This window comes from Oryzias melastigma, linkage group LG16 (assembly GCF_002922805.2).
Source record: "Oryzias melastigma strain HK-1 linkage group LG16, ASM292280v2, whole genome shotgun sequence".
NCBI classification, from domain to species: Eukaryota; Metazoa; Chordata; class Actinopteri; order Beloniformes; family Adrianichthyidae; genus Oryzias; species Oryzias melastigma.
Window position 1 is genome coordinate 21365410 of NC_050527.1, and position 21013 is coordinate 21386422.

At 41.4% G+C, this 21013-nt stretch overlaps 2 protein-coding genes across 3 annotated transcripts in view; one reads left to right on the forward strand and one right to left on the reverse strand.

The window, feature by feature from the left end:
* klhl32 (kelch-like family member 32) overlaps positions 1 to 14884 on the forward strand; it is a 38598-nt gene extending 23714 nt beyond the window's left edge. For both annotated transcript variants that reach the window (XM_024267710.2, XM_024267711.2), the window contains exons 6-11: positions 1244 to 1459; positions 4322 to 5048; positions 5131 to 5189; positions 8526 to 8718; positions 10157 to 10251; positions 14088 to 14884. In XM_024267710.2, the coding sequence (XP_024123478.1) occupies positions 1244 to 1459; positions 4322 to 5048; positions 5131 to 5189; positions 8526 to 8718; positions 10157 to 10251; positions 14088 to 14249 (1452 nt within the window). In that variant the 3' untranslated portion in view covers positions 14250 to 14884. The remainder of the gene's footprint in view (positions 1 to 1243; positions 1460 to 4321; positions 5049 to 5130; positions 5190 to 8525; positions 8719 to 10156; positions 10252 to 14087) is intronic.
* Positions 14885 to 16534: 1650 nt separating this feature from the next.
* Positions 16535 to 21013, reverse strand: part of mms22l (MMS22-like, DNA repair protein) — a 23937-nt gene continuing 19458 nt past the window's right edge. Inside the window, exons 18-26 of the mRNA XM_024268158.2 lie at positions 19672 to 19802; positions 19436 to 19578; positions 19199 to 19355; positions 18981 to 19123; positions 18690 to 18901; positions 17312 to 17478; positions 17135 to 17231; positions 16885 to 17052; positions 16535 to 16816 (exon numbers count right to left, since the gene is read on the reverse strand). Coding sequence (XP_024123926.1) covers positions 16741 to 16816; positions 16885 to 17052; positions 17135 to 17231; positions 17312 to 17478; positions 18690 to 18901; positions 18981 to 19123; positions 19199 to 19355; positions 19436 to 19578; positions 19672 to 19802 — 1294 coding nt within the window. The 3' untranslated portion in view covers positions 16535 to 16740. The remainder of the gene's footprint in view (positions 16817 to 16884; positions 17053 to 17134; positions 17232 to 17311; positions 17479 to 18689; positions 18902 to 18980; positions 19124 to 19198; positions 19356 to 19435; positions 19579 to 19671; positions 19803 to 21013) is intronic.

A 21013-nucleotide genomic window follows, 5' to 3' on the forward strand; every position in this document is an offset into this window, starting at 1 on the left:
AATGCACATCTTAACTTTTTGTTTTTCCATCTCAATGTGCACCTTTGCACAGGTCCTCAAATATTTTATTTGGGGAGGAATCATTCAACAAATTAATAAAACTCCAGCTAGTGCAAAATGCAGCTGCTCGTCTTTTAACTAGAAAGTGGAAATACGAACACATCTCCACGGTTTTAGCTTCACTGCACTGGTTACCTGTTCATTTTAGAATTCATTTTAAGTTTCTTTCATTTGTTTATAAATCCTTACATGGCTTGGCGCCGGTTTACCTCTCTGATGTCCCCTCCTGTCCTCTCAGATCAGCTGATCAACTGTTATTAAAAGTACCAAAAACAAAGTTCAAACTCAGAGGGGACCGTGCTTTAGCTGATGCAGCTCAAATTCATGTTAGTCTTCAACATTGCCTGTTTTTAAGCCCTCTCTTAAAACCCACTTTTTTACATTTGTTGTAAAGAATTAATAAATACGTTACCAGTGTTCTTATTGACAGTTTATTGAATGGTTTCCAGCCCCCCAGTCAAAAGTGTGATCTAATCTTTACAAACCATTTATAAATCACTTTTTGTATTCAAGTACATACTAAATCTAGTTGAGATATTTAATTGACAGTACCACATAAAATAATTAGAATTTTAGGTTTGTTGCATCTATGGAAAAGAAAGCACCTTAATACCACATTACTAATACCTGTTAATGTCCTATAAGTAGTTTATTAAGGAATGTAAGAGCCATTTTGTCAGACTTCTGTTTATTTTTTTAATTTTTATGGATAATAACCTATTTTTTGTGGCAAATACTTTTATTTAGTTATTAGAATATGATGAGGAGGTGTGTCCAATATGATGTCACGTGATTGGGGGAGAAGATTTTAAATGTCACAGGTGCTGTAATCAAAAACGCCTTGGAGCACCGCGGTCTTCAATACCAATACTTTATATTGGGTAAACTATAGCAGGTAAAAATTGATGGAGTAACTATTTAAGTGTTCTAGTGTAAAACATATTTTGTGTCTTTATTTTGGCCTCACTTGTCAATAATGGTTTGTAAGTTCTGAGGTAATGCCAGGAGGTGGCGCCCTTCTCTCATGTTAGTTTCTTTGGTGGTGTGAGTTTGACAGCTGAGTCTTGTGTCCTCATCAAAGCGTTTGAATGGAGCGCTGCTTCATGTATTTGCCTACATAGAACCAAGCTCAAATAAAAATCCAAATTCTGTCTTTCCTTGACTGAGTGTTCTGGTCCTGCAGGAGCTCAGCAGCGTGAACTACCTGGAGCTGTACCGCGTGGCTGACCTCTTCCACCTGCCCGCCCTGGAGAAGGCCGTGGTGGGTTACCTGGTGGAGCACCTGTCTGAGCTGAGCCAGAGCCGGCAGGACGAGGCTCTGCAGCTGCCCTTCCGCCTCCTCAGAGAAGTGCTGAAGAGCGACCGCCTCACCTCGCTCAGCGAGGAGGAGATATGGAAAGTACGTAGTCTAATGTTCTTCTTCTGTGTGGATGAGGTCAGGAACTGGAATACAGATTGATTAACTCCAAACCGGAATATTCTCAGCATTAAAGCAGCACATAGCGGTGAATATTTGAAATATTCGGCTTCTGCGGTATTATGGGATGCATCCCGTGCAGCAGGAAGGAGCTGGACTGAGCTGAGTGCTCTGACACTCTGCGCATGATGAACTGCCTGGATTGTGGAGCCAGGCGGCGGCGGCGCGGGATGCAGAGTTGCCATTTTGACTGTTCATTTGCACCAATCAGTCCCTGCACCACCTCAAACCCCCCCACCCCTTACTCCTCGTTCACTCTCCCCCTCCTGCTTTCTGATTAGGCCCACCGTGGCTCCATCAGGGCCCCCAATCCCCCAGCTGTCACTCGGCCGCCGTCTGATTGAAAACAATCAGGCCTCTGATGGCACAATTACCCTGACCCTTTAGCCAGGCGCCGCTGCCATAATCAGCCTCTGATTAGGCTGCTTTGGGCCTCCTTCACTTCGCTCAGAAGGTTAATTTGGGCATCAGACGGAAGCGGACGGCGAGCGGGGGCCGTCGTCCGAAAGAGGCGGGGGTGGGAGGATGGCGGGGCGGACATCAATACCGGACCAGCGCCGCTCGTCTGTCAATCATCGTCACGCCGAGTTTCCCGGAGTCTTCAGAAACACATTTTCTCTGCCTTTGTTTTTCTCTCCTTTCACTTTCATGTCATTTTCATCCCTCCTGTTTTTTCTGCAGCTCTCCATCATCATCCTCCTCTTTCCTCAGCCCCTCATCATCTTCTCCCCTGACTTTATCACTGTCGCACACAAACAACAGTCTCTTTCTTTCTCTCCGTCTTGCACCTCTCTTTCGGTTTGGAGGGGAGAAGGGGGAGGGAGTTGATTTATTCTGTGCCCTGAGGAAGTTGTGTTATGCAGTGTGACCTTCACAGTCAGCTGCTGTGGTGTTCTCACACACACCAACACACTGTCATTTCCAAGACATGAGGAGAGATGCTCAGAAAAGGAGGAAAGTGATGCCACACAAAGTTTGCTGCACACATTTTGCTCATCGACTCACACCTTTCCTCCTCAGATGGTGGGAATTTCTTTCTCTCTTGTGCTGGTCATTCCCGTTGCTTTTCCTTCAAAAACTGGCCTCTTTTCCCCCCGTGTAATAACTTCTCAGGCGCTGCATGGGTTGAGCTAAAGTGCACTTTGTCTTCCTGATAATGGTATCGGAGATCTCCAGTTTTCTCGCCCACATTCACACCTCGCTGCTGCTAAATAACCTTCCGCCACTCTCAAGTTCAATTAAATCCTTCTCCCTGCTACCCGCTTTGCCTGCATTAAACAAAAGAGGCAGCCTGTGGATATTTGCAGACTGTATATTGAATGCTGCTGATTAATAAATGCTGGTGTGTGTGTTTGTGTGTGCTGCAGTGCTGTTTTCTCCATAATAGCCCAATGGTGTCTTGGAAAAAAAATGGTGAAGAGTCTTACAGTCGTTTCTGGTCCATTTTTCTTTTTGGACTTTAGATTCAGGAAAGATGACAAATGTTTGTTTGTTCAAATGAAAAAGGGTTAAATTAAGCCTCCTGCTCTCATTTACTTAGTCTTTGATCATCTTTGGATCAATTTTAAAAGCATTTCCACTGGTCTTTAATCACGATTATGTAAAAAAAAAAAAAGTCTTCTAGGACGGTGGTCTCCAACAGTTTAATGTCAGACAATATTTTCATGGACCGGCCTGTATGAGAATGAAGTGGGCATCCATTCGTCTACTATTTGAAATCCAGAGAGGAAACCAATCTTTAATTTATTTTGGGATGTGTAACGACATGAATTTTCCACAATAATAAGCACCGGCGTTGTCTAAAAACTGCGGACACTCCACGGTTCTCCGTGAAAGCCGATATCGTGGGAGGCGAGCAGTTCAGATGGACAGACATGCCTCCACCTGTGTAGATTCCAGCCAAGCCGGCCTGAAATCCAGCTGGATCAAACTTCTCCCAAATAAGTTGTTTTATAATTTTTTAGAAAAAGCTGAAAAAAACAGAATTCCAGGAAAAATGTCAAAAAGGCAGCAGTGAGGAATTCTTTTGGGCTGCCTGGTGTGACTTTAGCCTGGATTTTTCACTCAAAAACATGTTGATTAGTTTGTTGACAAATGTTATTCTTGTTGTTTTTATAAAATTACACCTAAAACTTTCATGCTATGTTGTAAAAACAGTTTGTTAAACATTTTTGAGGTTTCCACAGCAAAAAAAATCAAATTTTTCCAGATGAATTTTCTGTTTAATGTCTAGTGTGTGAATATAACATGAAAAATGACTAAATAAAGGTAGTGTCACATGGGAGAGGTTGTAATGATTCAAATGATACCAAATAAGCGAGCAGGTAGTATTTCAAATTGAAAATACAGAAAATTCAAATACAGACAAAAACAAAATTTTAGGCCCCAGGTTCAAAAGGGTTAAAAAATAAATGTTCTAAAAATACAAATTTTCGTGTGGTTTAATATTATGAATATATAAAAAGTGGCTGATTAGTTTTTTCAGATTTAAGATTAATTCGTGAATTTTTTAAATTGATTCCCAGCCCCCCAAAAAAGTTTAAATATTAGTTTTTTTAATAACACTTGCATCTATGATTAATTCAAAACACTGATTTACAATGATTTGCATGAAGAAATTCACAATTTAATTGAATCTTTTTTGCCTTTCATATCTCCTCCATCATCAGGAAAAATACCAGGAGAACTAATTAAAAACATGATTTTTATTGGAGTGTTTTTGTTTTTTTAACTGATCAACTAAGAAGACGTTCTGAACATCCTCTCTCTCTTCTCTCTGTCCAGTTGGTGGTTCTGTGGCTGGAACATGACTGCCGCTACCAGTACACCGAGGATCTTCTGCAGCACGTCCGCTACGGCCTCATGGACGTCCCCACCCTGCACCACCTGGCCCACGGCCACCCTCTCGTCCAATCCAGCCCCACTGCTGCCGCCCTGGTGGACGAGGCCCTGGACTACCACGACGCCACCTTCGCTCAGCCGCTCCACCAGTCAGCTCGCACCCGGCCCCGCTTCAAGTCCCTCACCCTCTACATAGTGGGTGGGCGTAAGCGGGAGGTGAGCAGGGTGAGGGAGCTGCGGTACTTCAGCCCGTCGGGGCAGGAGCACGTTCGCGTGGGAGGAGGGTCGAACTGGAGCGAGCTGGCGCCCATGCCCACGGGCCGCAGCCACCACTGCGTGGCTGTGATGGGCAACTTCCTGTTTGTTGTGGGCGGCGAGGTGGAGCACGCCACGGGGAGGACGTGTGCGGTGAGAACTGCCTGTAGATACGACCCCAGGAGCAACCACTGGACAGAGATCGCCCCCATGAAGGCCTGCAGAGAACACTTTGTCCTGGGGGCTTTGGGGCAGTACCTTTATGCAGTGGGGGGCAGGAATGAGCTGAGGCAGGTGCTGCCCTCTGTGGAGCGTTACTGCCCCAAGAGGAACAAATGGATGTTTGTCCAGCCCTTTGACCGCTCCCTGTCCTGCCATGCTGGCTGTGTGGCGGAAAACCTGCTCTGGGTATCAGGTACGCAGAGACCGACCTCTGACCTCTGAGTTTACCTGTGCATGTGACCAGAAGCTCAGGATGGGTTGTTCTCTTGTTGCAGGTGGAGTTACAAACACTGCTCAGTACCAAAACCGTCTGATGGTGTACGACCCGGAACAGGTAACTGTCAAATGAGCTTATTTAGAGTTTTGAATGCAGAGATGGGCTTTCTGCTTAAAACTGTTGAATCTTGAAAGAACTTCACAGTTTGAAGTTGGAATGGACTCTACGCACAGAGCTGTGCGACGTATTTCCAGTTTCAAATAAGACTGCTTGCTTACTTCCAGTTATGGTTATCTGTATTCACTGAATTAGCAAATCTCTGTGTACTATCCCTGGTATTGTGTAATTTTCGTTATTTCTTACATCAGAGGTGTCAAACTCAATCACACGGGGCCAAAATCCAAGACACACCTTAGGTCGCAGGACGAACAGGATAAGCATTTATTGAACACACTAAAACTAAAATTTTAAAACTTTAAAACCGAAACAAATTATGAACTATATAGCATTACTTTCGATAATGCTAGTGTGAATGCTGTAAGCTGAATTTGGCCGCTGAAGATGCTAATGCTGAAGATGGGGAAATTGATTGCTAAAAACACTGAAACTGATAGCTGAAGATCCTGAAGTTTAGAGCCTGCTAAAATATGAGCTAAATGCCAAATTAGCCCTAAAAATCAAACAAAAAAGAAAAATGTAGGTTAGCCTAAACAGCTAGCTGAAAAAAATATCTTAATTTCAAAATAGCCTAAAAAATGGAAAAAAGGCATAAATTAGCCAAAACAGCTAGCGTGTAAATATTAGCCTAACTCCAAAGCGGCCTGAAGAACTTTTTAAAAAGCCATAATTAGTCAAAACAGCTAGCATATAGCTGAAATATAAAGTCCAAAATAGCCTAAAATAAATCTTAGTAAATTCCAAAATAGCCCAAAAAGCTAGAAAATTGCCAATTTTTTAAACTTTAGAACTGTAACTTTTTAACATAATTATGAATAATAAAAGGCAGGAATATTATTTCAGAATAAATCAACTTAAACCTTAAATAACTTTCAATGTTTTACTCTCCATAAAAATATCCATCCATCCATTTTCCTGTCCGCTTCTTCCCTTTCGGGGTCGCGGGGTGCCGGAGCCTATCCCGGCTACTGAAGGGCGAATGCGGGGTTCACCCTGGACAGGTCTCCAGTCTGTCGCAGGGCCTCAATCACACACCCATTCACTCTCACATTCACACCTAGGGGTAATTTAGAGTCACCAATTAACCTATGAAGCATGTTTTTTGGACGGTGGGAGGAAGCCGGAGTCCCCGGTGAAAACCCACACATGCACGGGGAGAACATGCAAACTCCACACAGAAAGGTCCCAGTCGGGATTTGAACCGGGGCCTTCTCGCTGTGAGGCAAGAGCGCTAACCACTGCGCCACCGTGCAGCCCCCATAAAAATATATTTTGTCAAAATTATACAAATTAGACACTTGACACTTGTCTTACATTGTGTGTTAGTTTATCGTAATGTGTGAACACGATGACATCCAAAAAGGCAGAGTTTGCCTTCCTGAAACACCAAACACTACATGTTCTGTATGATTGTATGATTTCTTGGGACAAAACGTAGTTATATCAGAACATTTTAAAACGTTTTTAAGACCTTTTTATGTGTAAACGAACTTTGAAGTGACTTTCGTAATATTGATCCTACTCCCAGCTGGTTTCCCTGGCTTCTTCATAGATGGGTAGCAGCGTGCGCTAACGGACACCTCGCCTTTGTTGACGTTTTAGGAAAGAGAATCACAGACTGCCTCTATCTGACACTGAACATTACAGTTACACAAATTTAGAAACATTCAGCCGCAGAGTAATTGAAACACAACTAACAGGTGATAGAGATTAAGACAGTGATAAATAGTTTTTTGACATTCTGACTGTTTGTAAACTCAAGGGTCCACAACCTTCGGGACGCGGAACCGTACGTGGCTTGGTCCTCAGGACGCGTCCGGTACCAATACCCTAACCCGGCACTGGACGCGGTACTGGATTTGGTACCTGAACCGGTATTGGTACTGTGTTAGGCTACCAGCCAGCTGGTAAAAAAACCCTGACAAATTGGGGACACCCAAAACGTCAAGAAGTGACACGGAGGAGTCCCTACCCAAACGTCAACGTGTGGCGAGTGAGAATGTGTTGTGTAGGGGTGTGGACTTTCCTACAAGCTCACTCCTGATTGGTGAACCGTTGACTCAGACCGATTCAGTCAATGATGGTCTCCAGCTGAAACATGGCGATGTCTGCACTGTAGGGACTGAATTGACGTCTCACTCACTCGCTCCAGTTCTCATGTACAGTCAATGGTTTAAATGCAGATCTTCAATAGAATTATTGTCAGTCCCTCTGCACACAACAGAAGAGTCTTTTCAACACTGTTGTCAGCACAAGTTTAAGCTTTTTTTAAACAGGATTATCAGATATGTTAACCTGTGAAGTTACCCCTTACAGGAGCACTGAACTGGTTATCATTGTCTTTTAGTTTCAGGTCACATGTGACGTGATTATGTTTAAAAAACAGAGATATTTATTTAAAAATGTGAAAAGGAAGCAAACATGGAAACAGCATCTGTGTAACAATGGATGGTTTTTGAAAAAGCAAATGAATGCCGACCTTGTGCTGAATTGTGATGGATTACACAACAGGCAGTACTTAAGTGTCGGCTAATTGGTTTTCTCACCATATGGAAATTAGTGGAAGCCAGGAACATCCAGAACAAGCAGAACATAGGAAACCCAGATCTGTCACTTCCTCCATCTGCAGTAACGGCTTTGTGATTTGTTTGTAATTATTTTGATATAAAACACTATCTGCTAAAAGTTGATTAAATTGCAGCAGTTTTTGTTGTTGTGCCTGTGCACGAGGCGGCCCCGGGATGATGATGGGGGGCCGTCCTCGCGGCCCAACATGGGGTGTGCGTCTGTAAAAAGGTGTACACCCATATATGGGTCTGAAGGAAAGAGTGAAAAGACGGAGAGAAGCAGCCTCATTTGTATTCACCGCGTATCTGCATTCACCTGCCAGAGCAACAGCAACCCCCCACCCACTCTACCCTCAACAGATGGCCACCCGTCAGCTCCCGGCAGACACTAGAACGTGCACACACACCCACAAAAAAACAAGCTTCCGCACACTGAGTGGGATGAGCGGGGACCCTCGCTGGAAAATGGAGTGGCTGAAACATATGATTAGAAAAAGGGAGGGAAGTCATTAGTACAATCCAGAGCTCCAGTGTCACGTTATTTATCTAGCACTGAGCATACATCAATTACCCATGCATGAATATGCTTAAATATTAATCTCCTTCTTCGCTCTCCTTTGCACTCGCTCCACTCCCCAAACCACAATCTTTCATTTTCCGTCTCCCTCTCTCTCCTCATCCATCTCTCCCACCTTCACCCCCTCTCCAGGACCAGTGGTTGGCCCGCAGCCCCATGCTGCAGCGCCGGGTCTATCACGTCATGGTGGCCGTGAGGAGGAACCTGTACGTGCTCGGGGGAAACGACCTGGACTACAACAACGACCGCATCCTGGTCCGCCACATCGACTCGTACGACATGGACCTGGACCAGTGGACCCGCTGCTCCTTCAGCCTCCTCACAGGTGAGCCGCGATGCTTCACCGCCACGTTTCCTGTGAGCACCAATCACAGTGTGGGAACAGTCAGGGATGTTAGATGAGGAACGGGGCTGCACTCAGAGAATTGATTCCAGTGATAATTTAATACCCAAAGGGAAATAAAGCAGTTTCTGAAAAATTAATTTAAAAATGAGACCAAATCATCCATAAAAGCTGTTGTTTTTGATTCAGTGTATGTCAAACTGTTAAAAAAATGCAACTACATATTATAAAACTAATTAAAACAACATATTTTTTAAAATATCTTCTAAGTCTACAGTTTGTCTTTTTTATATTTTGCTTTTTGACGATCTCACCTCATTTCCTGTTTCCCAGTCATAGTTTCATTATAGGAGCTAATTTAAAATATTTGAAACTTTAATAAGCATCAATAACTCAATAATCTAATGCTATTTCCTCAGAGGGTAAATATCATGTTTTCCAGATACATAGTAGTATGTCGATGGTTTAGTTTCTCAGAGATCTAATTCAGAAAGGTGATTTTAAATGTCTTCTTTATAGTTCTGAAAATGTTGAGGTTTTTATTTATTTTTAACAAATTCAAGAAAATCAGAATTAGTTCAATGCACTGCAAAAAAAGTAAAAAAATAAGTCAAAAATGTCTATTTCAGTTGTAGATTTTCTTAAAAAAAGAAAATAAATAAATCTTAAAGAATTGATGTAACCAGTAATTTTTATTTTAAAAAATTCCCTGGGTCACCAAGAGATGTTTTCTCAACCTAGTATTATTTTGCTTTTGAAAAACAAGATTATTTTCCTCACAAGACAGGAATCAAGATATTTTGTTTTCTAAAACAAGCTTTTTTTTTTTTTTTTACTTTCCTAAATTTCTGCTTTTTACAGTGTAAGAGAAGTGGTCTTACCAAGAATTCTTATGTTAAAGGATAACCAAACAGGGAAGTTGGAGGCTGACTCCACCCACAGTCAAAATTTCAAAATCCAGTCAGAGGGGCGGGGCTTGGGGGGCTGAACTGTTATCATTACTGGAGCTGTAGATCATGACGTCAGATTTCTGGAATGACGTGAGAATTAAATGGTTTTACCAATCATAAATTTAAACTGTAATATCTCAATTCAACCTGCAGGGGGCAGCACACAGACGAATTTTCATCATTGTATCACCGTTACCGCTTGGGGAATCATGGGATGCATTTTCAGGTAGCCAATGAGCCCAAAGCCCCGCCCCCCCATGTAAAATTAATCTCTGCTCATCACGGAAAACTCAAAAATCAGAACTGAAACTGTACAACTGACGAGCCGCTTTTCTCCTTCAGAATCTACTGGAATGATCGTGTTAATGGTTGAAAAGTTACAGTAAATCAAAGAACATAAGCACTTGAGCTCTGGCATCTCTTGGGGGACAATCGTTTAATGATCAGTTTTTTGGCTCCGCCCACTGCAGGTCAGAATGAGTCTGGCGTGGCTGTTCATGACGACAGGATCTACGTGGTTGGAGGATACTCCATTTGGACCAATGAGCCGCTGGCGTGCATTCAGGTGAGAAAGCCACCCAGAAACAGCAAGATTAAGTATTCAGTCATAATGTTTTTACTGCCTTTAACTTATTACACAGAATTGTACATAAGTTGAAAGGTAGAACTAATGTAAAGTTCCCAAAATTAAAGAAAAAAAAAACATGTAAATCCTCACTTTGATCATCTTTTGTAAAATGGATTCTAGTGGTCTTTTAATTATTGTGCTGTTCTTAACCAAAATCAAAAAACGTGTTGTTTTTTTTGGACATAGTTCATTACAAATTTACCTCTGAGTTGTGAGGGGAAAAGTTGACAAGGAGTAACCACGCCCCTCTTCCTGTCACCCATAACTGTGACCTGTTTATACTCCGTCCTGCTAGCTTACAGCCCCTCAAAACGCCAAGCTAACATTAGCGGCGCAACAGAAATAGAGACAATATTGGAGCTATTCATCCATACAGTTTTAAACCAAATTAAACCAAGCTGATGCATCAGAATGGAGCAGAGCAGGGAGAGGGTATTTACTACGTCATAAATAAGCTCTTTTTTTAAACAGCATTCTTAAATCTGCTCTTCACAACAATTTGAGCAAATACTCAGAAATCCAATTTTAAGCTAAAATGTCTTCATATGTGTCCTGCGTTTTTAGAAAAAATGCTGTTAGAACTGGTGTGGGCAAACTTTTTGACTTGTGGCCCACAAAAGGTTCCAAAGTTTGACAGAAAGGCCGAATCAGGAGCGTTTTGGTAATTCACTTCATGAGAGAAAGAATTAACACAGAATCTGGAGAAAAACATGCTGTCATTTTGAGTAAAAATTCATATTTTAATATTTTTTAATTAATCGATTAAAAATAGTTAACTAATAAATTGCAAATTAGAAAAATAATTAATTGTGATTAATCGATTACTGTTATTTTTTAGTGACAATATTTGCTCACCACTTATCTGTGAATAATCACAGTATGAAATCACACACATTTAGATCATTTATTTTTAATTAGTGCTGTCAATCGATTAAAAAATAATCAGATTTATTACACTTTTGTGTTGTGAATGTTTAACTATTTTATAAAACAAAATGTGGGTCTTTTTTTTTGCAATTCGAATTAAAAAAAAAACAACAACAATCAAAAAAACAAATAAAAGTGGAAATGATCCCACAAACAATCTTCTGAACATTGTCACAGCCCAGAGAGAACATTTTTCCTTCATTTTTATCGTCTGAAATGTTTAAATTTATCGTGTCCACCGTTTAAGGGGGATAATACCTGACAAAGTGTTTTAACGCACTAGGTGGAAGTCTGAACACAGAGGCAAAGTGAACGTGTAATTAATTTGCGTAAATAAATATTAACGCGTTAATTATCTTTTTATTCATCGTGTGCGTAAACATGTTAAAGTTCACAGCCCTAATATTTATATTTTATGACAGAACATTTTAGAGTTTTTAATTCAAAATTGTGACTTTTGTTTCCCTTTTCGTCCCAGTTGCATTGATGGATCGATGTCCCTGAAGAAAAACTTAGAGAAATTCTGCGTTTATGTGGCATTGAAATGATCAAATGACAGTCATAAAAAAAAAAAAAAATTAACAACAAAATCTTCAAATGCAAAATAACTTTCTGCACCTAAAACAAAGGTCAATGTGTATGCAGTGTGCCTTCAGATTTAAAGGGATAATAAAGTATTCTAATCAGAATAATTTGTTCCAGTTTGGCGGGTCAGATTCAATAGTTTAACATGTGGCCCCCGGGCCGTAGTTTGTCCACCCCTCTACTAGAACATGATAAAAACAGCAGAAACATCATTTTCATCATTTATTCAAGATAAGCATTAAGTTGATTTGTTTGACTTTAGGAACAGAACCCGGGACTCACCAGTTTGACCAACGTTAAATAATGTTAAATAAAACAGAACATCATCAGTGAGCTCCCACAATCATCTAAAGCAGGGTTCTCAAAGTTTTTATAGCGGAGGGCCAAATTAAGATGTTGACATTAGACTGGGGGCCAATTTTAGTTTAAAAAAAAAATGAGAAAAATAGTGTTTTTAGTTGCTGCCTGGATCTTCTACACGTCTAGTATTTGCATCATTTGACAGACTTATTTCCTGAAACTTTTTCAGCTATTTTCAGCAGACATGCTTTTACAAACTCCCGTCTACCCGGGTCATTTCCAAAGCCACAACACAGCCAGCTTCTGTCTCAACTTCACTGGATTTTGTCATTTTTGGAAACATTGAGGTGGACTCACACAAAACACGATTTGCACGACAAATTAGTGTGCCCCGCCCCTCTTACGTCACGCAAAAAATTGGCTGCTCGTTGCCTGTCAAAACCTTTTCCTGAGCTTGACGCCACATGTGGGAGGAGCTACCACCTAATGTTTTTAAGATGATTGCTGTGAGGAACGGTGTCTGTGGATATCTCACTTAGAATGTATGGAAGACTCAGATGAGAAATCTAGTTTATTTACTGTGGAGAGTTCTACAAAAACATCTGTAATCATGTCTCCATGTTTGAGTTTATAAGATTATCATTAAAAGATTTTCCTGGTACAGGGGTCTGTGTCTGAATGACAGCCGCTTCCACTGTGTATCTGTGTCTCTGTGGCTGAGCTTGAAGGTTCTCTGTCTCGTATTAACCCGAGGGGGGAAAAAAAAATGTTGTCCTTTTTTTAATATCTCGATTAGGGCTGCCACGATTAGTCGACAAATTGACGACTAATCGACTTTTAAAATAGCTGCCAACTAATTTAATAGCCGAGTAGTCGTTGCTTTATATTATATGGAGTCAGTGTGTACTATAGTAAGGTTGAAAGTTTTTATGGCATTATGGTAGCTTTTTGGACTATTTTGAAATTTATTAAGAATGTTTAGGCTATTTTGGAACTTAGCTAATACTTTAGCTACATGCTAGCTGTTTTGGCTAATTTGAGCTTTTTTTAGTCTGTTTTTGAGTTTAGTTAATATTTTAGCTACACGCTAGCTGTTTTGGCTAATTTATGCCTTTTCTGTTTTTTAGGCTATTTTAGAGTTTAGCTAATATTTCAGCTACATGCTAGCTGTTTTGGCTAATTTAGTATTTTTTTTGTTTTTATTCTAATTTGCAGTTTAGCTAATATTTCAGGCCGATTCGCGACTCATCGCTGAAGAATTGAGCTGCTGGCAGACCTTCGCTCTGTGCCTGTCGCTCCAATCTCGTCGCCGGACTTCAGGTCGCATCATGTCGCGTCTATTCCTTTAACTTAACATTGAAACTGGTCGAATCCCGTTCGGTATGAATTTACCTTTATCTGCTGTGCAGCACAGCCTCCGTTGTGGTTGTTGGAGCTTATTGTTGCGCTCCTTGCCAGTAAATTTTTATTTCATCCACAGTTTCTACTGCCGTCGTCACGGTCTTTCCTTTCTCCGACGTAGAACGTGTTGTCTGCCCTCTAGTGGTGGAATTAATACACTGTGCAATTGACATATAGATGTAATTCATGTTTTCCCTTGCAGATGTCGCCAGAAACCACAAAACAAAAAACATTTCTTCCAAGCAATGTACAGCTGGTTAAGATCTATTGAGGGCCACAAAAACTCTTGAACTAAACCTGATCTAAAGCATGAAGGAGATCAGAACCAGTGCTGGTGAAGGTTCTCATACATCCAGATGGTGTAGTCGAGAGTTGAGACTCGGCATCTTCTTCCTTGAAACGCTGCTTGTTTTTTTGTGTTTACTAAAACAGAAATAAAGTGTCCAGATCTTTTTTTTAAGCTAGTATTTGGTGGCTACAGCTTAACTGCAGGAATTTCTTAACTAAAGCATTTCAGTTCTGCTCCTAGTGACCCAGCTTTATGGCATTCCCTCCTGCAGGTTCTGGACTTAAGCACAGAGGGGAAAGAGGAGGTGTTCTATGGGCCAACGCTGCCGTTCGCCTCCAATGGGATAGCGGCGTGCTTCCTCCCCGCCCCTCACTTCACCTGCCCAAACCTGCAGACTCTACAAGTGCCGCACCACAGAATCGGTGCTGTTTAACCGCACGGACACGGAGAACTCTGGACGGTCAGAGCTGCAAAGACGCCCGACTGAAGTGGAAGTGCAACCACACCGGATGAGGGGCGGATCTTTAGACTGACACGAACACAGAGAGGCTTTAATGAGGAGGTCGCTGCCCCGTCGTTGGGGCGAACTCCTTTCCAAAGATGGATCTGAAGGAGAGGGAAGAAGATGGCAGCAAAATGCCAAACCTGGACAAATATTGATGAGCTGCTCAACTAACATGAAAGAAACACCTACAACCCATTATAGGGCTATAACATACATTTGTTTTGTAAGCTAAAACCACTAACATCTTTAATTTTTCTGAAAAAAAACATTCATTTTTTGTAAAATTCTATCAGAAAAGTGCATGAACCCCTATTTAAATGATCTAAATCAGACTTCATTGAATGATTAACCTGTAAAAGGATCCACACGATGCTGCTGAATGTGTGCTGTGACCTGCAGATGCCACATTTCTGTCCGGCTCATGTTTAAAACGAATGTGAGGTCACAGTCATGGAGCCTTGGAAACGTCTCGAACTCCATCTCAAACGGGAGAAGAGCGATCAACGTCTTTCAAACGCCTGCCAGAAGACGAGCAGAATAAAGATGGTACAAAAAAACACACAAACGGAGTGTTTTTAATGGAGGCAGATCGGCAGTTAAGACGGGAAGAGAAACGATCACAGTGGCGTTTTAAGAGGTTTATGTAGCAACATCAGACGGCTGCATATTGATCCTACAGCGTCCCCGCACAGCGGCGCGTCTGAAGGGGCTGTTCCGGCGCTCTGATGCTGCTGGGGGAAGAGGAGTGCGGCGCGGCAGACGGCTGCTCTGGAGAGGAGATGGATTGCAGTTTGATGAGGCCGGTAAATGACTAGCAATGACAGAAAATGGGCTTGTGTGATTGCCAGACCGGATCGAGGCTTCGTGTGATTAGGTGCAAACTGAAGCCGGATTGGGAGAGATTGCTGCAACTCGGGAATGCAAAAGACAAAAAAGAAAAAAGGAGGCTAGGAACAAACAGTACCTTGCTTCCTTATCTTTTTGATATTAAACTCTGGCTTTCATTAAATTTGTAATTCTCTGTTCCAACCAGGTGGAGATCATGATGATGGTGAATGGACAAGTGGCAACCAGGTCCCTATAGACCCTTTTTACGTCCAGTCGCTTCCAGTTTATATAGTATAACAGCAATTTTAGGTAAACAATAAAATTCATTTGTACAATATTTATTTAATAAATGTCCCACCTGGTTGTATTTGCTTTCCTCTCTTAGATTGTTCACAAATCAAAGTACAAATGTCAGTAATCCTGCAGAATGCTCCAAAGCTGCTTCCCTAAATTCCTCTGGACGATATTAAACGAGTCGTGGATTATTTCTCTCTGACAACCCGGTTAAAGTTAGACGAAGGTTACAAGTACTTTGATTATGAAGGAAATTATGATTTTATTCTTGCAATCTGTGCTAATGCTAATACTAGCGTTAGCTTTGGCTATGAGACGTGAAGCTGCAGAAGATCTTTTCTCATCAGTTAAGAGTTTCCTAAATTTCCGTTCTCACAAAATCATTATAAACCGAGCAAAAGTCAGATAATTCCAGCATGTCTGACATTAAAGTCAAACGTATTTCTATTTTAATGTTTTTTACTGCGGTCAGTGAGCTGCTGTTAGCTCAGCTGTGGTTCTAACATCACTCCTCATTGTTTTTGTTCATAACTCTGATCTGCAGGAAAATAATGGTAAAAATGATCAAATTAAGTGAAAACTGTTGACAAAAATATGAAAGTGTCTATTTCCACTTAAGGTTATAAAATACATTCACCCAGAGATTTTTTTATTTTTTTTTTACTTGGCTGCTCTTATTTTGAAAGCTGAAAATACGTGACTTGATAACTGCTTTTAACATTTTCACTGAACCAAAACATTCCTGTTTTTACAATTATCTCCTAAAACATCCCGTAGAACAAGTAAATTTATCCTGGGAAGAGATTAAAATCCGTGCAGACATGCAGCGATGTGTCTTTGCTGAAGGTATTAAATGATGCCAACATGAATTTCTATCAGTTTGTGTTGATCACACTTAAAATACGTGTGAATAGGATCAGATATAAAATTTTACATTTTTTCTGTTGAAATTGTTTAGGTTACCTTTATTATTTATGTAAAATTGTGTTAAACAGTGTTCAGCTGTCAGCTTTGCTGTTCTAAACCCAGACACTGGAGGTCACTTTTCACTCTTTCAGCCCTGACATCACCGTGAGGAGTGCATTCTCGTGTAGATCTCCAAGTCGATTCTCACATTTTATTTTATTTTTATTACATCTGTCTAAATGTAAGGCTGTGATTGTCACATATTATTTACAGTAACATTTTAATAGGCATTCATTTTAAAAATTCCTAAAGCTTTGTGCTTCAACAACTAAGGAGAAGTCGGATGAGGAAAGTTTTCAGGAGTTCTTCCAGGTCCAGAGGGAGGAACGTCTCAGTCGCTCTCCAGGTTGGTGATTTCCTCCTGCCCACTCTCTCCCAGCAGACTCAGCAGCTTCACATACGCACTCCTGTCACACAGACACTTTCAGAACACGAGGACGTACAGCTGTCTGCATGACTTCCTGCTGCAGCTCACCTCAGCGCGGTGTTCCTGCCCAGTCCTCGTCTGTGTTCGGAGGTCCTCAGACTCAGGGACAGACTGGGAATGAGAGCTTGAACCACCCCGGGGTCCAACACGGCGACCGTCTCCAAAACGCCGTACACCTGCCGGTCATACACGCCCTCGTTCTCCTCCACGAATGAGCTGAGAAACAATCCAGCAGAGCGTCAAAATGGGTTCAACCGTCTCAAACATAAAGATTGTTACTTCTGCGTATTACAGTTACCGTAATACTGCAACCATCTGCTGACACGGTCCCTCAGATGATGCAACAGCACAACGCTCCACCACAAGCTGCAGAGCCTCTGCGCTCGTCTTCTTCACTGTCGGCAAACCAAACGTCTATAATTTAGAAAAACTAAAAGACCATGAACAGTTTGTGGACATTAGAGCTCTTTCATACCTTGTGGCTCGTTGACCAGCATCAAGCAGCGCAGCAGAGAGGGGAGGGGGAGGGTGAGGAGGGTGGCGTCCGAGTCCGAGTTTCTCCTCAGGAGCTCGTACAGGAAGATCAGGACCGAGGCCAGGCGGGGAGGGGGGGCGTGAGCTTTGAACTGCAGAAATTTGTCACTGTGGAATGTGAGGATAAAAGGAAAGAAATGAACCAAGAAAACAACTGGAGAGTTTGATTTCTGACCCGTCTGAGCCTCAGTCAGTCTTAAAAATTCTCAAAGGCCTTAAAATGGAAAATTTGGCAATATAAGAAATTGCTAAAACAATTTGCTGAAAGTGATAAAATTATTAGTAAATCAGTTGAATCAAGTTTTTCGGCAAGTAAAAACTCAATCACACTTTCAGCGATTTCAGTAATCCTGATATCAAAAAGTTCATCTTGTTCTGGACATTTCTGCTTGTATTTTTGATATTCCTAAACATCATAGTTTTTGAAATATTGAGTAAAATATGCCTCACAAAAAATTAATGAGAAAGTTGTTCAGATTTCAACATTTTAAGTAGATTTACAACAAGCCTTTAGATATATTCATGGGATATGTTTTAATCTTTAACAGTAGTTTAAAAAATGGAGTTTAGCTGATATTTTAGCAACATGCTAACGTTTTTGGCTAATTTATTATCTACTGAGGCTTTTACAGGTTATTTTGGAGTTTAGCTAGTATTTAAGCAACAAACTAGCTACTGAGGGTTTTTTTTTTAGAATATTTCAGAGTTTAGCTTCTATTTTACCAACAGGCTAATGTTTTTGACTAATTTAGTTAACTGAGGATTTTTTTGGCTATTTTATAGATTAGCTAGTATTTAAGCAAAGAGCTAGCTTTTTGGCTAATTTGGCATCTACTGAGGTTTTTTTATGCTAATTTAAAATGTTGCTAATATTTTAGCAACATGCTAATGTTTTTGACGAATTTGGCATGTATTAGGGATTTTAAAGCGATTTTATCACACATTTTTCTGAAATTTAGATCAGTTTCAGCACTAGTTCTTTAACAAATTTATAGTTCTTTAAGCAAATTTAACATTTTGCAAATAGCTTTTGCATTTTCAGCAAATCCCTTCAGCAATTAAAGGGAATTGCATGACCAACAACTTCAGTCTTCAGCGACTACTATCAGCAAAAAGCATTCACACTAGCATTATCGCAGGTACTGCAGTATTTCGAGTTTTTTTTTTTACTTTACTACTTATTTGCAGACCCCTGATCTATGAATATAGATTTTTCTTCGACTATGGGTTTTGAAAAGTCTTAAATTTAACTTGAAGAAACGTGTAGAAACCCTGAGAATTCACATTAAACAAGGAGACTTTCCTTTTCAGAAACTGACCATAGCACCCCCAGGATGGTCCTCCTCAGTGCAGCCCCCCGCACAGTGGGGCTGGGCTCACACGCCGCCAGCAGCACGGGGTGGTTGGCGATGCTGCCAACGGACGGCGAGGCAGGGAGGAAGTGGTCCAGATATCTGCAGGTTACAGAGCGCAGCTGCTGCTTCAGGTAAACGCCCTGAGACTGAGACACACCTGAGGCCACCGACAGACCCTTCAAGAGAGAACAGAGAACTGAGGCGACTCACGAGTCTTAAATTGTGAGGTTTAATGAAATGCATAAGAGTCCTGACCTGTAGATAAAGGGGCAGGCTGTCCCTCAGAGCTCTGTCCTGAGGGAGGTTGTGAGGAAGCAGCAGACCATCCACGATGCGGAACAACAGCTGCTGACATCTGGAAGTGGCCAGCAGGGGGCTCCAGTGTTTCACCACACAGCCTGGTCCACACAGAGAGGAGCATCACTGAGTCTGATTACAAGCCTCACTTTAATGAATGTTCTGTGTCCACCTACCCACAGCCCAGTACGCCAGCTGTATCCCCTCATGGTTCTTGCTCACCACATAAGGGTCAATGTATTTTAAGATGTCACCAATGTAGTTGAGGGCTCTGGTAATCATGGCCGAGCGCTCAGGTAGGAGAGATAGTCCACTGTAGACTCCGCCCACAGCCTGAAACACACGAGAGTGTTTGTTTATATTTCTTAAAAAGCAAAATGCTGCCGAGTCAAAGCTCAGAGAAAGTAACTTACCCTGACAAACATCTCCAGAGCTGCAGTTGGCTCCAGCCTGCTGGATGTGGGTTGAAGGCCAGCCTTCTGCAGAAGATCGTACACTTCTGGGAGCCTCAGCACGAGGCGGGTGAGTTCGCTCAGCTGCTCCGCCACGGCCCGGCCTGGGGAGGTGCAGCCGCATCAGTTCGGTGATTCGAACGCAGAGCCGTGGCGTCATCTGATTCTTTTCTGACTTGTGTTGAAGATGTTCTCACCCGTTCTGCTGTCCGTCCCGTCGAGGTTCCTGTGCAGATGCTGCTGCAGGACACACCTGAACCAGGCCTTCACGGAGAGGCTCTGAGCCGAAACACCGGAGCTGCAGCTGCTGAGCGACGACACCAGCTCGCTGGAGGAAAGACCATTCATGTTTACACTTTCATGGAAGTTCACCGTGTACCCAGCAGCTGGGATAGGCTCCAGCAACCCCCATCACCCTTGAGGGGATTAACCCTTTAATACCACAGCTTTAGCGCCATAGTTTACATGTAATTGACTCCCGTAACTCTTCAGCTGTTACAGTGGGAGACATTCTGGAGCTGAGCAGAGTGGCCTTGTGTTGATGCAGCACTGTACAGTGATGAAATGTTTATGCAATCAAGAAAAAAGCACTGTCCCGCAACACTTTACGTTCCCTAAAAGTTTCTTCACTTTAAATTTCAGGCATTTCATGTCATAAATTAAGACCAAGTTCCTAGTCTATTTTTCATTTCAGTAATTAATTTCTGTTTTATTCATTTATTCACATTTTTTTAACCAAAATAGTAGCTTTTTATCTTGTTTGTGCTCTTTTATTAAAACGGCGGTGGGGCATTCAGCATATTAGCCCATAATAACTGTTTTTCCTGATGTTTATTTGCATCATTGATCAAAATAATCTTGTCAAGTTTTGACATGAAATGTGAAACTGAGAAGTTTCAAGCAGCACAATTTTTAATTGCTCAGATATCAAAATTCAAGACTTTTTTAAAGGTGTTTCAAGGTTTTAATTCCAATATTATAAATACAATGCTTTTAAGAATTTTTAAGGGCACGCAGGAACCTTGGTTAGAAGCACCTTTATATAATTATGCTAGGGGGGTGTATGTTGACGCATTAACGCATGCGATTAACAAATTATGATTAACGCGTTAATATTTATTAATTAATCGGACCTCTCAGAGCAGCAGTCTCTCTCTCCCTAAGCGGTGCGATCATCCAAAGCAATACATTTCATTGGGTTTTTTCACATTTATAACATGGTTATTTGCAAAAGAAATACATATTCAATCTGTTTTTAGTACTTGAATCTTGTTATTTTTTTGGTTTAGACCGCTTTTTCACAAAAAGCAGATCTATATTTGATCTATATTTGATATTTGATCTAGGGTCCAGCGTGTTGTCATGTCATGTAAATTTAATATTGTGGTTATTTGCAGATAAGTGGTCAGCAAAAACGAAGTAAAAAAAATTAATCCCGATTAATTTTTCCCCAGGTTTGCGATTAATTCATTAATTTTTTTTAGTGATTCCCTAATTTATACATTAGTAACGCTATGCTAACACTCCCCATCAGAATCA